Source organism: Erythranthe guttata, chromosome 12, assembly GCF_056151865.1.
Source record: "Erythranthe guttata isolate IM_541 chromosome 12, IM_541, whole genome shotgun sequence".
In the NCBI taxonomy this organism is placed as follows: Eukaryota; Viridiplantae; Streptophyta; class Magnoliopsida; order Lamiales; family Phrymaceae; genus Erythranthe; species Erythranthe guttata.
Genome location: NC_142544.1, coordinates 762546 through 775580, shown reverse-complemented (window position 1 = coordinate 775580; position 13035 = coordinate 762546). Strand labels below are relative to the sequence as shown.

The 13035-nt window shown below is 32.2% G+C and overlaps 2 protein-coding genes and 1 non-coding gene across 3 annotated transcripts; 1 reads left to right on the top strand and 2 right to left on the bottom strand.

The window, feature by feature from the left end:
- Positions 1-3935: 3935 nt before the first annotated feature.
- TRNAR-ACG (transfer RNA arginine (anticodon ACG)) lies at positions 3936-4008 on the bottom strand. The gene has a single exon. It is a non-coding gene; the product is annotated as a tRNA-Arg (tRNA).
- A 1627-nt stretch (positions 4009-5635) lies between these two features.
- LOC105972872 (annexin D7) lies at positions 5636-7962 on the top strand. The gene is made up of 5 exons (XM_088826513.1): positions 5636-5917; positions 6254-6399; positions 6862-7080; positions 7153-7365; positions 7452-7962. Exons 1-5 carry the CDS (start codon positions 5842-5844, stop codon positions 7740-7742), a joined length of 945 nt encoding a protein of 314 aa, XP_088682639.1. The 5' UTR covers positions 5636-5841; the 3' UTR covers positions 7743-7962.
- Positions 7963-8531: 569 nt separating this feature from the next.
- On the bottom strand, positions 8532-10995 carry LOC105972941 (hematological/neurological-like protein). Its single transcript, XM_088826476.1, has 6 exons — positions 10981-10995; positions 10709-10848; positions 10536-10609; positions 9794-9929; positions 9368-9682; positions 8532-8986 (listed from the first exon to the last, which is right to left on the bottom strand). The coding sequence occupies exons 2-6, from the start codon at positions 10835-10837 to the stop codon at positions 8714-8716; spliced, it is 927 nt and encodes a 308-aa protein (XP_088682602.1). The 5' UTR covers positions 10838-10848; positions 10981-10995; the 3' UTR covers positions 8532-8713.
- Positions 10996-13035: the final 2040 nt, after the last annotated feature.

Here is a 13035-nt window from a genome sequence, read left to right as displayed (position 1 = left end):
ATTTCAATATAGTACATTAATCTGCTGTGATAGTATATTACGGTTATAGTATTGATATGAAATTGTGTTACAAACAATATACCACTGAAATGACAAGAACATTGAGAACAACACCAACGTAAAGTATTCCACATAACCAATAAAATAGTACATTAATAATCTCATAATTTCAATCTAGGGTTTTGATAAAATACATAAAACACATCATAACACAATCAAACCAATACGTCGAGTTAAGAAACTCTAGTACATTAATAATCTCATAATAGTATAATAAAATGATAATGGTAGTATCATACGGTATTCATAATAGTATACTACTGTATTACAACGGTTTAACACTTAACCGAAGTTACCGAGCCATTACATCGTAAGCACCTCTTTATAGCAACCAACCCACCAAACCTCAACAAAAACCGTACGAAATTCGCCATCGAAAAAACCTAAAATCATGAAACAAAATTAAAAATGCAGAATACTAAAAAATAATTAAATAGACTGCAAATACATTTGAATGATAATACATTAATATCATCAAAAATAAACTTAAAATGCAAAATTCATACGCTAAATTAAAAAAGACTACGAACTATATTTTAATGTACTACCCAGCACACTTAAATCGGCTGTTATAAACAAATAAACCAACTATCGACCGGGATAAAAACATGAACTCGACCAAAGCGGACAATTATTCCGATTATTGCATAAACCAACTACGAAGCTCATATAAAACAACTCTGGTCCGATCTGCGTGAACCATCCTCTTCTAACTCTGTCAATCCTCTTCCAAACAAACATCATCGGCAAAAAAAAAAAACGATATATATATGACGGAATAATTTTGTTAAAAAACGTTCTACTTAATAGAATCAAGTATCAACACAACTCTTAAAAATTTCTAACCACCGTACAAGACAATCATGGACATTGAGCAAAAAATAAAAACGAATAACGCATTCATACCCGCTTAACAACGTCCAACAACAAACGCTCAAAAATCGATCATATTTCCACGACGGTGCAGAAATCTTCAATGACGATAAAACCCGCTGGAACGATGAAGAGAATCTTCAAAAAATATTATACACGATTTGATATAACGGCCAATGATCACGTAAATTTATTCTGTGATTTTAGGCAACGTATCAGCAAATCTCAAATCACGTATTAAAGGAAATAAATGCCGTTTAATAATAAAACAGGGGTATTAAAGGGAAATTATATAATATATTTTGCCAAGTTGGCAAAATTGGGTGTATCTCAAAAAGGGGAAAAAAATTGGATCTACCTCATTAGAAAATATGAACAAGGGGGTTTTCCCTAATAAACCCTATACTGGCGATATCAATAAATAGAACAATAATTCATCATAAATTTTAGGGTTAAATACAGTTTGCACCCCTAAAGTATACCCTCTGTAACACTTACCCCCTTAAAGTATCATTTGTAACACTTACCCCCCTCAAACACAATTTAATTTGTATTTTAAATGTTAATACCTTAAAAAAATATTTTATTGAAAGGAATAACTAAAAGAATAATTAAATTATACAACTAAAAATATCTGTTGAAAAATACAATATTTAAAAATTTAAAAAAATATTATATTGCGTTGGATACTTATTCAATAAATAACATTTAATTGTTGTTGGACCAACTAATCAAAAATACACTATCGATTAACTTTAAGAAATCAATACATAATTAATATAATTATTAAGTATTTAAATTTAGGGGCCTTAAGATATATGTCCCTAGTGAGAAAACTTATTAGAACTAAATGACAAGCTTAACAAAATCTTTGCTACACATCCTTTGTAAAATTCATTCCAAAAATGCCCTCCACTCACAAATTAAAAATATGTTTTAATTAAAATTCATATTGCACTTATCATCTTTTTAGTCTGGAATATTTTCATTTTTCTATCTTATATTTTTATTTTTATTTTTACAAAATACACGTTTTTCTTTTTTTCTTTTGTTTTTTTCTTTTCTCTTTCTTCATTTAAGCATTTTTTACACTAATATAAAACAAATCAAAAATCCTTTTTTTTTCCTATATAATATAGAAAATTACAAAAAGAAAAATATGTTTTTTTAATCCAAGTTACGTATGTTTTTATATTTTGTTTTAATTTTATCTCTTGGTGTACTATACTATAGTTTACGGTGTACTATAGTTTACTGTTGCGTACTATGGTTTACTACGGTATACTATGGTTTACTATGACATAGTATTCGAAACCCTAGCATCAAAAAAAATTATCAGCCGTCTGCAAACCCTAGAGCAAACAAACCACAGCCGCCGCCAACTACTATCCACCAACCCTAGCCGTCAACCAAAACCCTAGCACCGTAAAAAACCCTAGGTTGATGCAATCGCCTCCAACCATCGATCTAACCTTACTCCACCATCTCCAATGACCACCTCCACCATAACCATCACCAGATCTATCACCACGACCACCACCGCACCGTCGCCGAGGTCTCCAAGGACCTCGAGATCTTCAGATCTATGCATCGCCTCCTTCACTTTACTGCTCGGCGACGGATCTGGATAGATCCTCAAAATCTTCAGATCTCGGCATAGTGGCGGTGGCATCCTCGGTTTGCACCCATTGATTTGCAAGAGAGACAGAGAAAACGTAATGGGCTGACGAACAAAAATATGAGAGAAGGAGAGAGATGTGGAACGGTTGAGAAGAGGTTGAGAAGAAGAGAGAAAAGATTGAGGTGTGGTGAGTGGGAAAAAAAAGACCGTGAGAAGAGAGAATGAGAGGAATGAGAGATAAACCTAATCTTTTATTATTTATATTAAGGGTATTTTCGGGTTAAACAAAAATAAAAGGATGTGGGTCAAATTTTATTTTGAACTAAGGATTTAGTTAAGATATTTTATTTGAGGTTGTCATCTACATCAAATTAAGTTTGTGTTGAGGGGCTCCTAGCATATTACCCCAATATTATGTTAATATATATTTTGTAAACAAATAAAAATCAGATTATTAATATATTGTTTTAATATTTAGTTTTTTTCAATTAAAAAATTCGAAAAAAGAAAAAAAAAAAGTCAACGCCGGAGACTGGCGGTCAACGGTGGTTGACCGGCCGGAAAAAAATTTCAGAAAAAAAAACAGTTTTCATAAATAAATAAAAAAATCTAACGCCGGAATCTGGCCAGAAAAAAAAAATTCAGAAAAAAAAATATTTTTTCAAAAAATTATTATTTTGGGGGTTAATGTGATATATTTCTTTAAATCCGGAGTCAATGTGTAATATTAAGGAAGTTAGAGCATAATGGATGGAATTGATAACAATTATATTATGGATGGTATTTTAGACTAGAGACATGGGGATGGATTTATTTGAACGACTGTTTTTTTTTTTGTGGACCAATGTGCATTTAAGTCTCATGTGATGAACCTATTTGCCATTCGCCCAATAAATTATTAAAAAAATATATACGAAAAAGATTATAAATCATCTGATTGCAAATCGGAAAAAAAAAATATTATACCCACATTTTTTAATAATTATTATTTTTAATTAAAACATTATATTTATAATCTGATTATTTATTTAGTTATTTTTAATATGTAATTACTAAAAAGTATAGTTTACAAAATTATTTTTAATTTGTAAATTGGAAAATTAATCATGAATAAGGGAAATAAAATAAATTATACATAATTAGATTATCCAAGTGGCACCCTTATGCAACAATTTGTCCAATTTTTCCAGCATCAGCCCACAAAGACGGCTGACCCAAGTCAGATGTCATAAAAAATGTCAGAAATCGCCACTGTAAAATGCGATTTACACCATATTTGTAAAGGTGTAAAAAACCACACCATTCCTGTAAATTAATTGGACATCTACACCATTTATGTAAATGACCCTAAAAATATGCAACGTAGAAAACAAAAAATAAACGACTCTGCTGGGGATCGAACCCAGAATCTCTGGTTTCGTAGACCAGCGCCTTATCCATTGGGCCACAGAGTCGCTTGTTGATGTTAGATCCTTACAGTGTAATATAATTCGTTCACGACTGAGTTCAAATACAATAGTATAGTTTACATAATTGTTTTTTATGAAAATAAATGCATTCAATTTCCCAACAGCACCTACATATGGATTACAATTTACAAGTCAACTAATTACTAAAATTTAGGGCTAAATACACTTTGCACCCCTGAAGTATAGCTCATGTAACACTTACCCCCTTAAAGTATCATTTGTAGCACTTACCCCCCTCAACATCAATTATTTTATATTTTAAAATTTAAAATAATAAACATAACAATTTAATAATTAACGGTTCATAGAAAATTGAAAAGTAGCTAAAATTAATTGTTGAAAAAAAATTTAAAAAGTAATATATATTGGGTAATAATGAATGAAAATATATTTAAAAAAATTAATGAACTAAAATATATTGGCTAAAAATGCTTAAATGAAGAAAGAGAAAAGAAAAAAACAAAAGAAAAAAAGAAAAACGTGTATTTTGTAAAAATAAAAATAAAAATATAAGATAGAAAAATGAAAATATTCCAGACTAAAAAGATGATAAGTGCAATATGAATTTTAATTAAAACATATTTTTAATTTGTGAGTGGAGGGCATTTTTGGAATGAATTTTACAAAGGATGTGTAGCAAAGATTTTGTTAAGCTTGTCATTTAGTTCTAATAAGTTTTCTCACTAGGGACATATATCTTAAGGCCCCTATTTTTAATTTGTAAATTGGAAAATTAATTATGAATAAGGGAAATAAAATGAATTATACATAATTGGATTATCCAAGTGGCACCCTTAAGTAACAATTTGTCCAATTTTTACAGCATCAGCCCACAAAGACGGCTGACCCAAGTCAGATGTCATAAAAAATGTCAGAAATCGCCACTGTAAAATGCGATTTACACCATATTTGTAAAGGTGTAAAAAACCACACCATTCCTGTAAATTAATTGGACATCTACACCATTCATGTAAATGACCCCATATTTTTACCTAATAAAATTTCTTTAGTCGTTTATTTATTTTGGTTTTTTACGTTGCTTATTTTTACCTAGTAAAAACCGGCTTTTACAGTAATTGGCTATTAATTTTTTATAGTTATTATGAAATTAAAAGAGAAGTATCAAGAGGAATTAATGCTACACGTGTTGATTTATTTAATTTGGATAAGCCTGTAACTTCTTCTCTAATAAATGATTGTCGGACACGTTTAGGTGGAAACAATTTAATCGAAATTGGCATACACACGAGATTCCGATTTCTGATCCGATTTTAATTTCCAACAATTCCAATCATTTTTCTTTTCGAAAACTATTCTTATAGTATCAACCTAATTACATATTCTATGTAATAGTTGAATTAAAGAAACGGAAATTTTCAATTTAAAATTCGTCGATTCCTATCCGAAAAATTCAAACTTTAGATCAAAGTTTTCTAATTCCAAATTAAGAAATTTCGATTCTCAATTTAATTCGTCCTTTTGTAGAAAAGTACTGCTAATTCCGATTAAATCCGTCTGATTTACGCTTCTTATCACATGCCAAACATGACACTAAAAAGAAAATGAAAAACCACGTTTTTGTATCTGTCAATTGTCGTGAATCACAATAACCGAACGAGGATTTTGATGACTTTTCTGCGTTTCTATTTCCTTTTGTAACGCCAAAAACATGTCAAATATATTATATATATCTCATTACATATATTATGGCACCCACGTCGTATATATATATATATATATATTCATTAATACAAGAAGAACAAAATAATTAAAATCCTGATTTACAGTATTTTGTTAGAGAGAGAAAGTAGAAGAGCAATGGCAACTCTCAAAGTACCAGAATGTATTCCTTCCCCAGAAGAGGATTCTCACCACCTCAAAAAAGCTTTTCAGGGTATTTTTTTATTTATTTTTTTAATTATTTATTATTTATTTATTTGAAATTTATTTCTTGATTAATTAGATCTATATTGTGAAAATCATTCATTTTTGTGGGAATTAATATACTTATTTCCGAACATAAAATGTTAGTAAAATCTTTCGTGTATATATATAAATATATATGATCAATGATCATCGTTGTACATTCACAGTTTATTTATTTCTGAATTTTGTTTTAGTTAAAGAAAAAAAAAATTATAATATGTTGTTCTTTAAACTAAGCTTAATTTATTCTATGAAGAGCATGATATATGATTATTTAATTTGGTGACCAATTTGATTTTTGCAGGATTCGGCACGAACGAGGCATCGATAATCGAGATCCTGGCCCACAGAAACGGGGCACAACGAAAGTTGATTAGAGAAGCATATGCTGCAGTTCATGGAGAAGATCTTCTCAAGGACTTGGAGAAAGAACTCTCCGGTGATTTTCTGGTTAGTTTCCGATCGATTTTAAATTTAAGGCTTCGTTTGGATTGAAGAATTTGTCGGTGGGAAGTTCGATTCTATAATTAACAAAATTTACTAAATTCGTTTGGATTTCGAATCTATTTCATTTGGAGTTCATTCGAAATGATCTCATTTTGTCAAATCTTCCTCACGAATTCAAATCCGAGTTCTTTCGACCTTCTCAGATCATAAATTAATAATGGATTCGTGAAAATCAAATATATTTGATTGCTCTTTCGATCTTTATTGTACATTGGGCCGAAAAAGAATCCACATTTCAACAAAAGAAAAAAAAAATTAGAATCCTTGTTGTTTCGATATAGTTATACGAACATGTTGTAATATTGTTTATTGCTTATGTTCTTCTTTTAAACTCTGTTTATATTGCTAAAATGTATGTACATTGTATATATATATATGTATATATAATGTGCTATTTTTATTTAGCGAGCGGTATCTCTGTGGACGCTTGATCCAGCGGAGAGAGACGCGCAATTGGCTAACGAGGCGACAAAAATATTGAGTGCGAACAATTTGGTAATAATGGAAATTGGTTGCACTAGATCATCTTATGAACTGTTTAAAGCCCGAGAAGCTTATCATGCTCGTTTTAAGAAATCACTCGAAGAAGACGTTGCTTTTCACACTACCGGAGACTTCCGGAAGGTAACATATTTTTTAACTTTTTTTTTTTTCCCGGACAAAATTGATCTTTTTTTTTTCTTTTATTCGAAATAGTTGTTGGTTCCTCTTGTGAGTGCCTTTCGATACGAAGGAGACGAGGTGAATATGATGTTGGCAAAAGCGGAGGCTAAGATACTACATGACAAGATATCCGAAAAGGCTTATTTTGATGACGAGATTATTCGAATTTTAACTACGAGGAGCAAAGCGCAGCTCAATGCGACGCTCAACCAATACAACGATCACTTTGGAAGTGCTATCTTTAAGGTATATATATACTTTGTTCGTTTCGAATTAATTGTCGATTTAGAGAAAATTTCTGTATGTAAAAAGGTTTTATGACTTGTGCGCAGGATTTGAAAGGCGAAGCGGACAACGAGTGCGTCAACTTCCTTAGAGCAACGATAAAGTGCTTGACCTGTCCGGAGAAGTATTACGAGAAAACCCTTCGATTGGCTATCAAGAGGCTCGGAACGGACGAAAACGCCCTCACTCGTGTGGTCGTTACTCAAGCTGAGGTCAACATGCAGAGGATAAAAGAGGAATATCACAAAAGGAACAGCGTCACTCTGGACCATGCGATTGCTGGGGATACTTCCGGAGACTACGAGAAGCTTCTGCTTGCTTTGATCGGCCATGAATGAGTCGGGGCGTGTTTGTTTCGTGTGAAATTAAGTGCAACTGTCTGAGATAAGAGTTTGTGTGTTTGACTGTGTGTTTGTGTGTGTTTTAGTGTGTGTTTCAAATAATGACAAGAACATTGTCTATTGAATTTGGTGAGTTTTATGTTGTTGTTCTATATTTATTTCTTGATGTACTTTTATTTGGGTTATGAAAGAACAAAGCTATTCCAAAAATTAGAAAGATTGACTATCTTAAGGCATAAATTTGAGTGTTGAAGAGTGTAAAACGAGACGGATCCGATCGAAATTAACATTGTGAAACAATCACAATCGAAAGTTTGTCGAGAATTCAAATTTTGAAATAAGAAAAATGTTCCAAAATCAGAAATTTTCATATCGAAATCGATAGGATTAAAAAATTTCCTCACAATTCATCCCTATATAAAATATATAATAATACAATATTCATATATAAATGCAGTTTTTGAAAGGAAAACAAAATAGTATTTTTAATTTATTTTTATAAGTAAAAAATGAATTTCATATATATTTCGGATTTTTATCCAAAAAGATCGAAACAGAAAGAAAAAATTAAAATCGAAAAATTTCGGATAAAAAATGGCAAAATTAGGAAATCCCATCCTAGCTTTTGCCTTTAGAAACACACACACACACACACACACACACACACACACACACACACACACACATATATATATATATATATATATATATATATATATATATATATATATATATATATATATATATATATATATATATATTAGTATTAAAATCAAGAACAAGGAATAATGGGGCCAGATGAAAAATAAATAGTTGAAAGTTGAAACTGATGATTTCAGTATATATCTCCATACAAAACACAGTAAATGAAATTAGTGAAAAACATAATCCATAATAAATATCCTAATTCAACAACTCCTAGATTAAATTAGCATATTATCCTCGTACCTATTTTTCGTCTTATTAGGCTAAACCAAGGAGATGCTACTCTCACCGCCAGGTGGTTTTCGGACCCCACCAAAGTAGTCTCTCGATTCGACTTTACCGTCGGCAAATATATTATTGCCGCTCATTTCTCTCAACTTGGCTACACTCAGTGGCTTTTCAGCCGATCCTGGCGGCACATCTCCTTTGAATATTCCGTTGCCTGTCAGCTCAGCAAATTTCTGGTTGTGGATTTTCTTTGCTGTCTTTACCTCTGGTTCGTCGCCGAACGATATGTTACTTTGACCTCCAGCTGGCTGAAATTTCGAGAAAATAAATTTTGATTTATAGAAGGTGATAAAGATGAGAGAAATAATGACTTTTTGTTCATCAATTATGTGAAACTGAAATGAAGAAATTAGAGGAATATTTCGATTTACGGCAGATACACTACTCGCTCCGTTTCAAAATAAGTGTCGTTTTTCGTAATTGCACATAGATTAAAAAAAACCTAATAAATAGCCTCCTTGTTAACGAAAATGCTCCAAATTGCCCTTTCCATGTGAATAATTGTTTTTAAAGATTGAAAAATGATTAATCAATAAATGCTCTTCAAGCACTTCATCCAATATAATCTGACTTAGGAGAAAAATACGGGGAAAAAATTGGGCTATTAAGGGGAAGTTTATATAACTCACATTAGAAACTCTGACGGAAGTGCGTATAGTTCGAAACGCAGGTTCTTCCATTTCTTTGCTTTCTTTTGTTTCCATAGTTCTTGCAGCAGCCAATGAGCGACGAGGAATTTCGGCTGGAGGGCCAAAGATGTCATTTCCACTTAGCTCCTTCGATTTAGCATCTGAAAGTTGCTTCTTCATCTTGCTCTCCGAATCACTTTCCAATGTCCCACTCAGTTCACGCTGTTTCGCAACTTCAGGGATTGTGGTTGGTTTCTTTGGAGAAATTTTTTCGTCGGTACTAAACGAAATCTGACTTATCCCATTTGCAGCTTGCTGGTAGCAAATAAGAAAAATAAATAAATTAAATAATAATTGAGTTGTGATATTTCGACGAATGCTAATATATACTGCAATCCCTTTGTTAGGTCAAATGAATGAATATACCTGCACAATACGAACTGATGTCCGGTTATTGAAATTCCCATCAGCAATTCCAGATTCCGACGTGTCATCTTCCCCATTGGCTGCAAATATTTTGCTGCCATTCATCTCCTTTAGTTTATAGCCCGAACAAGGTTTTCTGAAAGTCGAAAAACGGAACATTTCCTTAGATCCTTTAAATGGAAAGGCATTAATACACACAAGAAAAAAACTCGTTTTTCTTTTTTTTTTTTTTTTTTTGTGGAAAAACAAGAAAGCTACTTGTTGTAATTAACACTATGACGCCACAAATCACCAATCAAGAGTGAAATACGAAACTGCAAATAAAAGGAAACCAATTGAAATGAAGACAATCTATAAGAGCGCATACGGATCAAAGGATTTGAATTCAACGAGAGGATTTCCATATAGAGTAGATCCCAAATCCACCACAATAATAACTCAAAAAAAACCAGTTCGAATCAAGACATAAGGTTCCAATTCACAGTAGAATGGATCTATCGAAACAAGCTCAACGGATTCATTATAACCTAATTAAAATATTTATCACTATCCAATAAAGTAAAAAAAACAGAGTAAAGTTTCACACTTGTAAAATTGCACACAAAAGTAAGATGCATTACATAAAAACAACAGACCAACAAAATTCCAGATTTAATTAACATAGAAAATGAAATCTAAAACCTAATCAGAAAGAACAGAAGAAGAATTAAAGAGGAAATCTGGAAAATTGGTACAACGAAACCTTTTATTGAGGCTTTCAGCTTCCTCATCAGTGATCTGTCCTCCAAAAAGCACCTTACCAATTCCATCGGCTGGCTGCTCGGAAAATTAAATTAAAATTCGAAATTATAAAATCAGGAAGTACAGTAAATGTGTGAGGTGGATGGCCGGAAAATGACGCAATGTGGCTGTTACCTGGTTGGGATGAGAGGCGGAGCGAGAGGCGTTGGCGGAGGCGGAAGAGCCAGGCGGCGGAGCCTCGGTCCACGTCAGCAGATCTGAGGTCGAAGTGTGGGTTTTCCGCACAGGTGTTGCTCTCTCCATTCTTCTCTCTCTCTTTCTCTCTCTAGCAGCTCAGGTTTTTGAAGTTTGAACTGAATATACCAGATACAGCCTAATTTGAAGGCAAAGTTATATTTAGGGATTTGCTTTTTACCGTTTGAAAAGTGCTATTTACCGTTCAAAGTCTCTCTCTCTTTCTCTCTCTAAAAAAATTCGCTCTCAAGACGATTTCATCACAAATCATACTTATTGGTGTGATATACGAACATAAATGAGTTCATCGGATGAAGATCTGGATAGCGGACACAACGAGGTAAAAATTCCGTCTTTTCGATCGAAAAAAATGGGCTAAACGTTTAAAAGCCCAACTCGGGCGCCCGAAGGTGCAGTGCACGCCCATGTTGGGCGTGCAGTTGGCTCTTGCACGCCCAACATGGGCGTGCACTGCACCTTCGGGCGCCCGAGTTGGGCTTTGAAACGTTTTTTTTTTTTTTTTTTTTTTTTTTTTTTTTTTTTTTTTTATCAATTTTTTTACGTTTTTTTCAGGACGATACGTCTACAATTGAAGTTGATCATACCGATTATTTTACAACAACTCAGTTGTTTGACTCGAAGGATGATGTAGTGGTTTGGGCGAGGTTCGTTGCAAGAGGTCTTTTTGTGAAAATGCTAAAAAAAAGTTGTTCTAAAAAAAGGATTTTTCTGACTTGTGACCTATACGGGGAGAAACGAGAATGTCCATCAACTAACCCAAACGCGCGCCCGAGAAGGACTGGTAGCAAAAAAAGAAACTGTGGTTTTCAAATTGTCGGAAAGCTACGGTCGGACGATAGATGGGAGGTCAGAGTAGTATACGGGAAGCATAATCATTTTCCAATATATGGGAGGTCAGAGTAGTCTACCAAAGGCGTTGCGGAGTCGACGTGAAGCGTGAAATATTCTAAATAGTGTTTGATTTAGTTTTTTTTTTTATTGGAATGAATGTATTACTATTGACATTGTATGTTATTATTATTATGTTATGATGTTATAATGAATGTTAGTATGTTATTATTATTATTATATTATGTTCTAATAATAATAATAATAATAATAATAATAATAATAATAATAATAATAATAATAATAATAATAATAATAATAATAATAATAATAATAATAATAATAATAATAATAATAATAATAATAATAATAAGGTTTTGAACAACATATTTTATTAGCGGTCCTTTCCCTTTTTTAGTCCGAATTTTTTCGCCCAATTAGACATCCAACATAAATTATATTAAATTTACTAACTTATTTTAATCCAGAAAAAAATATATTTTATTTTAAAACAGAAAAAAAAAAAAAAAAAAAAAAAAAAAAAAAAAAAAAAAAAATTAATCGAACGCCCGGTTTGGGCTTTTCCCGGCCGAACCGACGCCTGGACCGGGCGCCGGTTCGCCCGGGAAAAGCCCAAACCGGGCGTCCAAAAACTATTTACACGCCCAAGTCGGGCGCCCGTCGCCTGAACGGACGCCCACTTTGGGCGTCTGTTCAGGCGGCGGGCGCCCGACTTGGGCGTTCGTCCATTTTTTTCGAAAATTTTAGGGGTTTTAGAGAGATAAACACTTTTTTGTTTTGAACGGTAAATAGCACTTTTTAAACCGTAAAGAGCATTTTCTTATATTTATTATATCCATCTATAAATATCTATACATATATGTATACGTATAATGTATATTAATTAATTAATTAATTTTTTTTTGTTTTTAATTAATTAATTAATTACCCATGTGCTTTATGGCTTTATGTTTACATTTGTTCTGCCTTCTTCATTTTTATTGGTCACTTCATATTTCTTTTTCTATATTATATTTGAAGTACGCATGAAGGGAAAAAATTAATTTCAAAATGATATTATTATGAACTAAATTGATTTTTTTTCCAAATAAATCATATTAGGTAAAATTAATGATTTCAAATTCTAGTTATTTTACCATTGTTTAGATGTATAATGCCATGTAATTGATTTCAAGTCGCGCGTTTTTAATCAACTTTAAATCAATTTAAAAAAAATTAAAATGAACTTAGGTCGAGCTTAAACTCAAGCTGGTCAAAATTGGCTCGAATCGATATCGAACTCAGCTCGTTTAAGGTTAAGGCACATGGGAAGAGATCCCATCGGAGATTGCTTTGACTTTTTTAAGGTTGTCTGGTTGAAGTGATCATGTTTAATATTTGTGTGGCATGAATTTTAA

Bases quoted from the DNA above. Each gene is read 5' to 3' on its own strand.
- LOC105972941 (XM_088826476.1), bottom strand. From the start codon at position 10,837: ATGGAGAGAGCAACACCTGTGCGGAAAACCCACACTTCGACCTCAGAT. The intron at 10,610-10,708 runs GTAACAGCCACA...TTTTCCGAGCAG, and splicing joins CCGCCTCTCATCCCAACCAG to CCAGCCGATGGAATTGGTAA. The intron at 9,683-9,793 runs GTATATTCATTC...ATTTGCTACCAG, and splicing joins CATCAGTTCGTATTGTGCAG to CAAGCTGCAAATGGGATAAG.
- LOC105972872 (XM_088826513.1), top strand. From the start codon at position 5,842: ATGGCAACTCTCAAAGTACCAGAATGTATTCCTTCCCCAGAAGAGGAT. The intron at 5,918-6,253 runs GTATTTTTTTAT...TGATTTTTGCAG, and splicing joins CCTCAAAAAAGCTTTTCAGG to GATTCGGCACGAACGAGGCA. The intron at 7,366-7,451 runs GTATATATATAC...ACTTGTGCGCAG, and splicing joins TTGGAAGTGCTATCTTTAAG to GATTTGAAAGGCGAAGCGGA.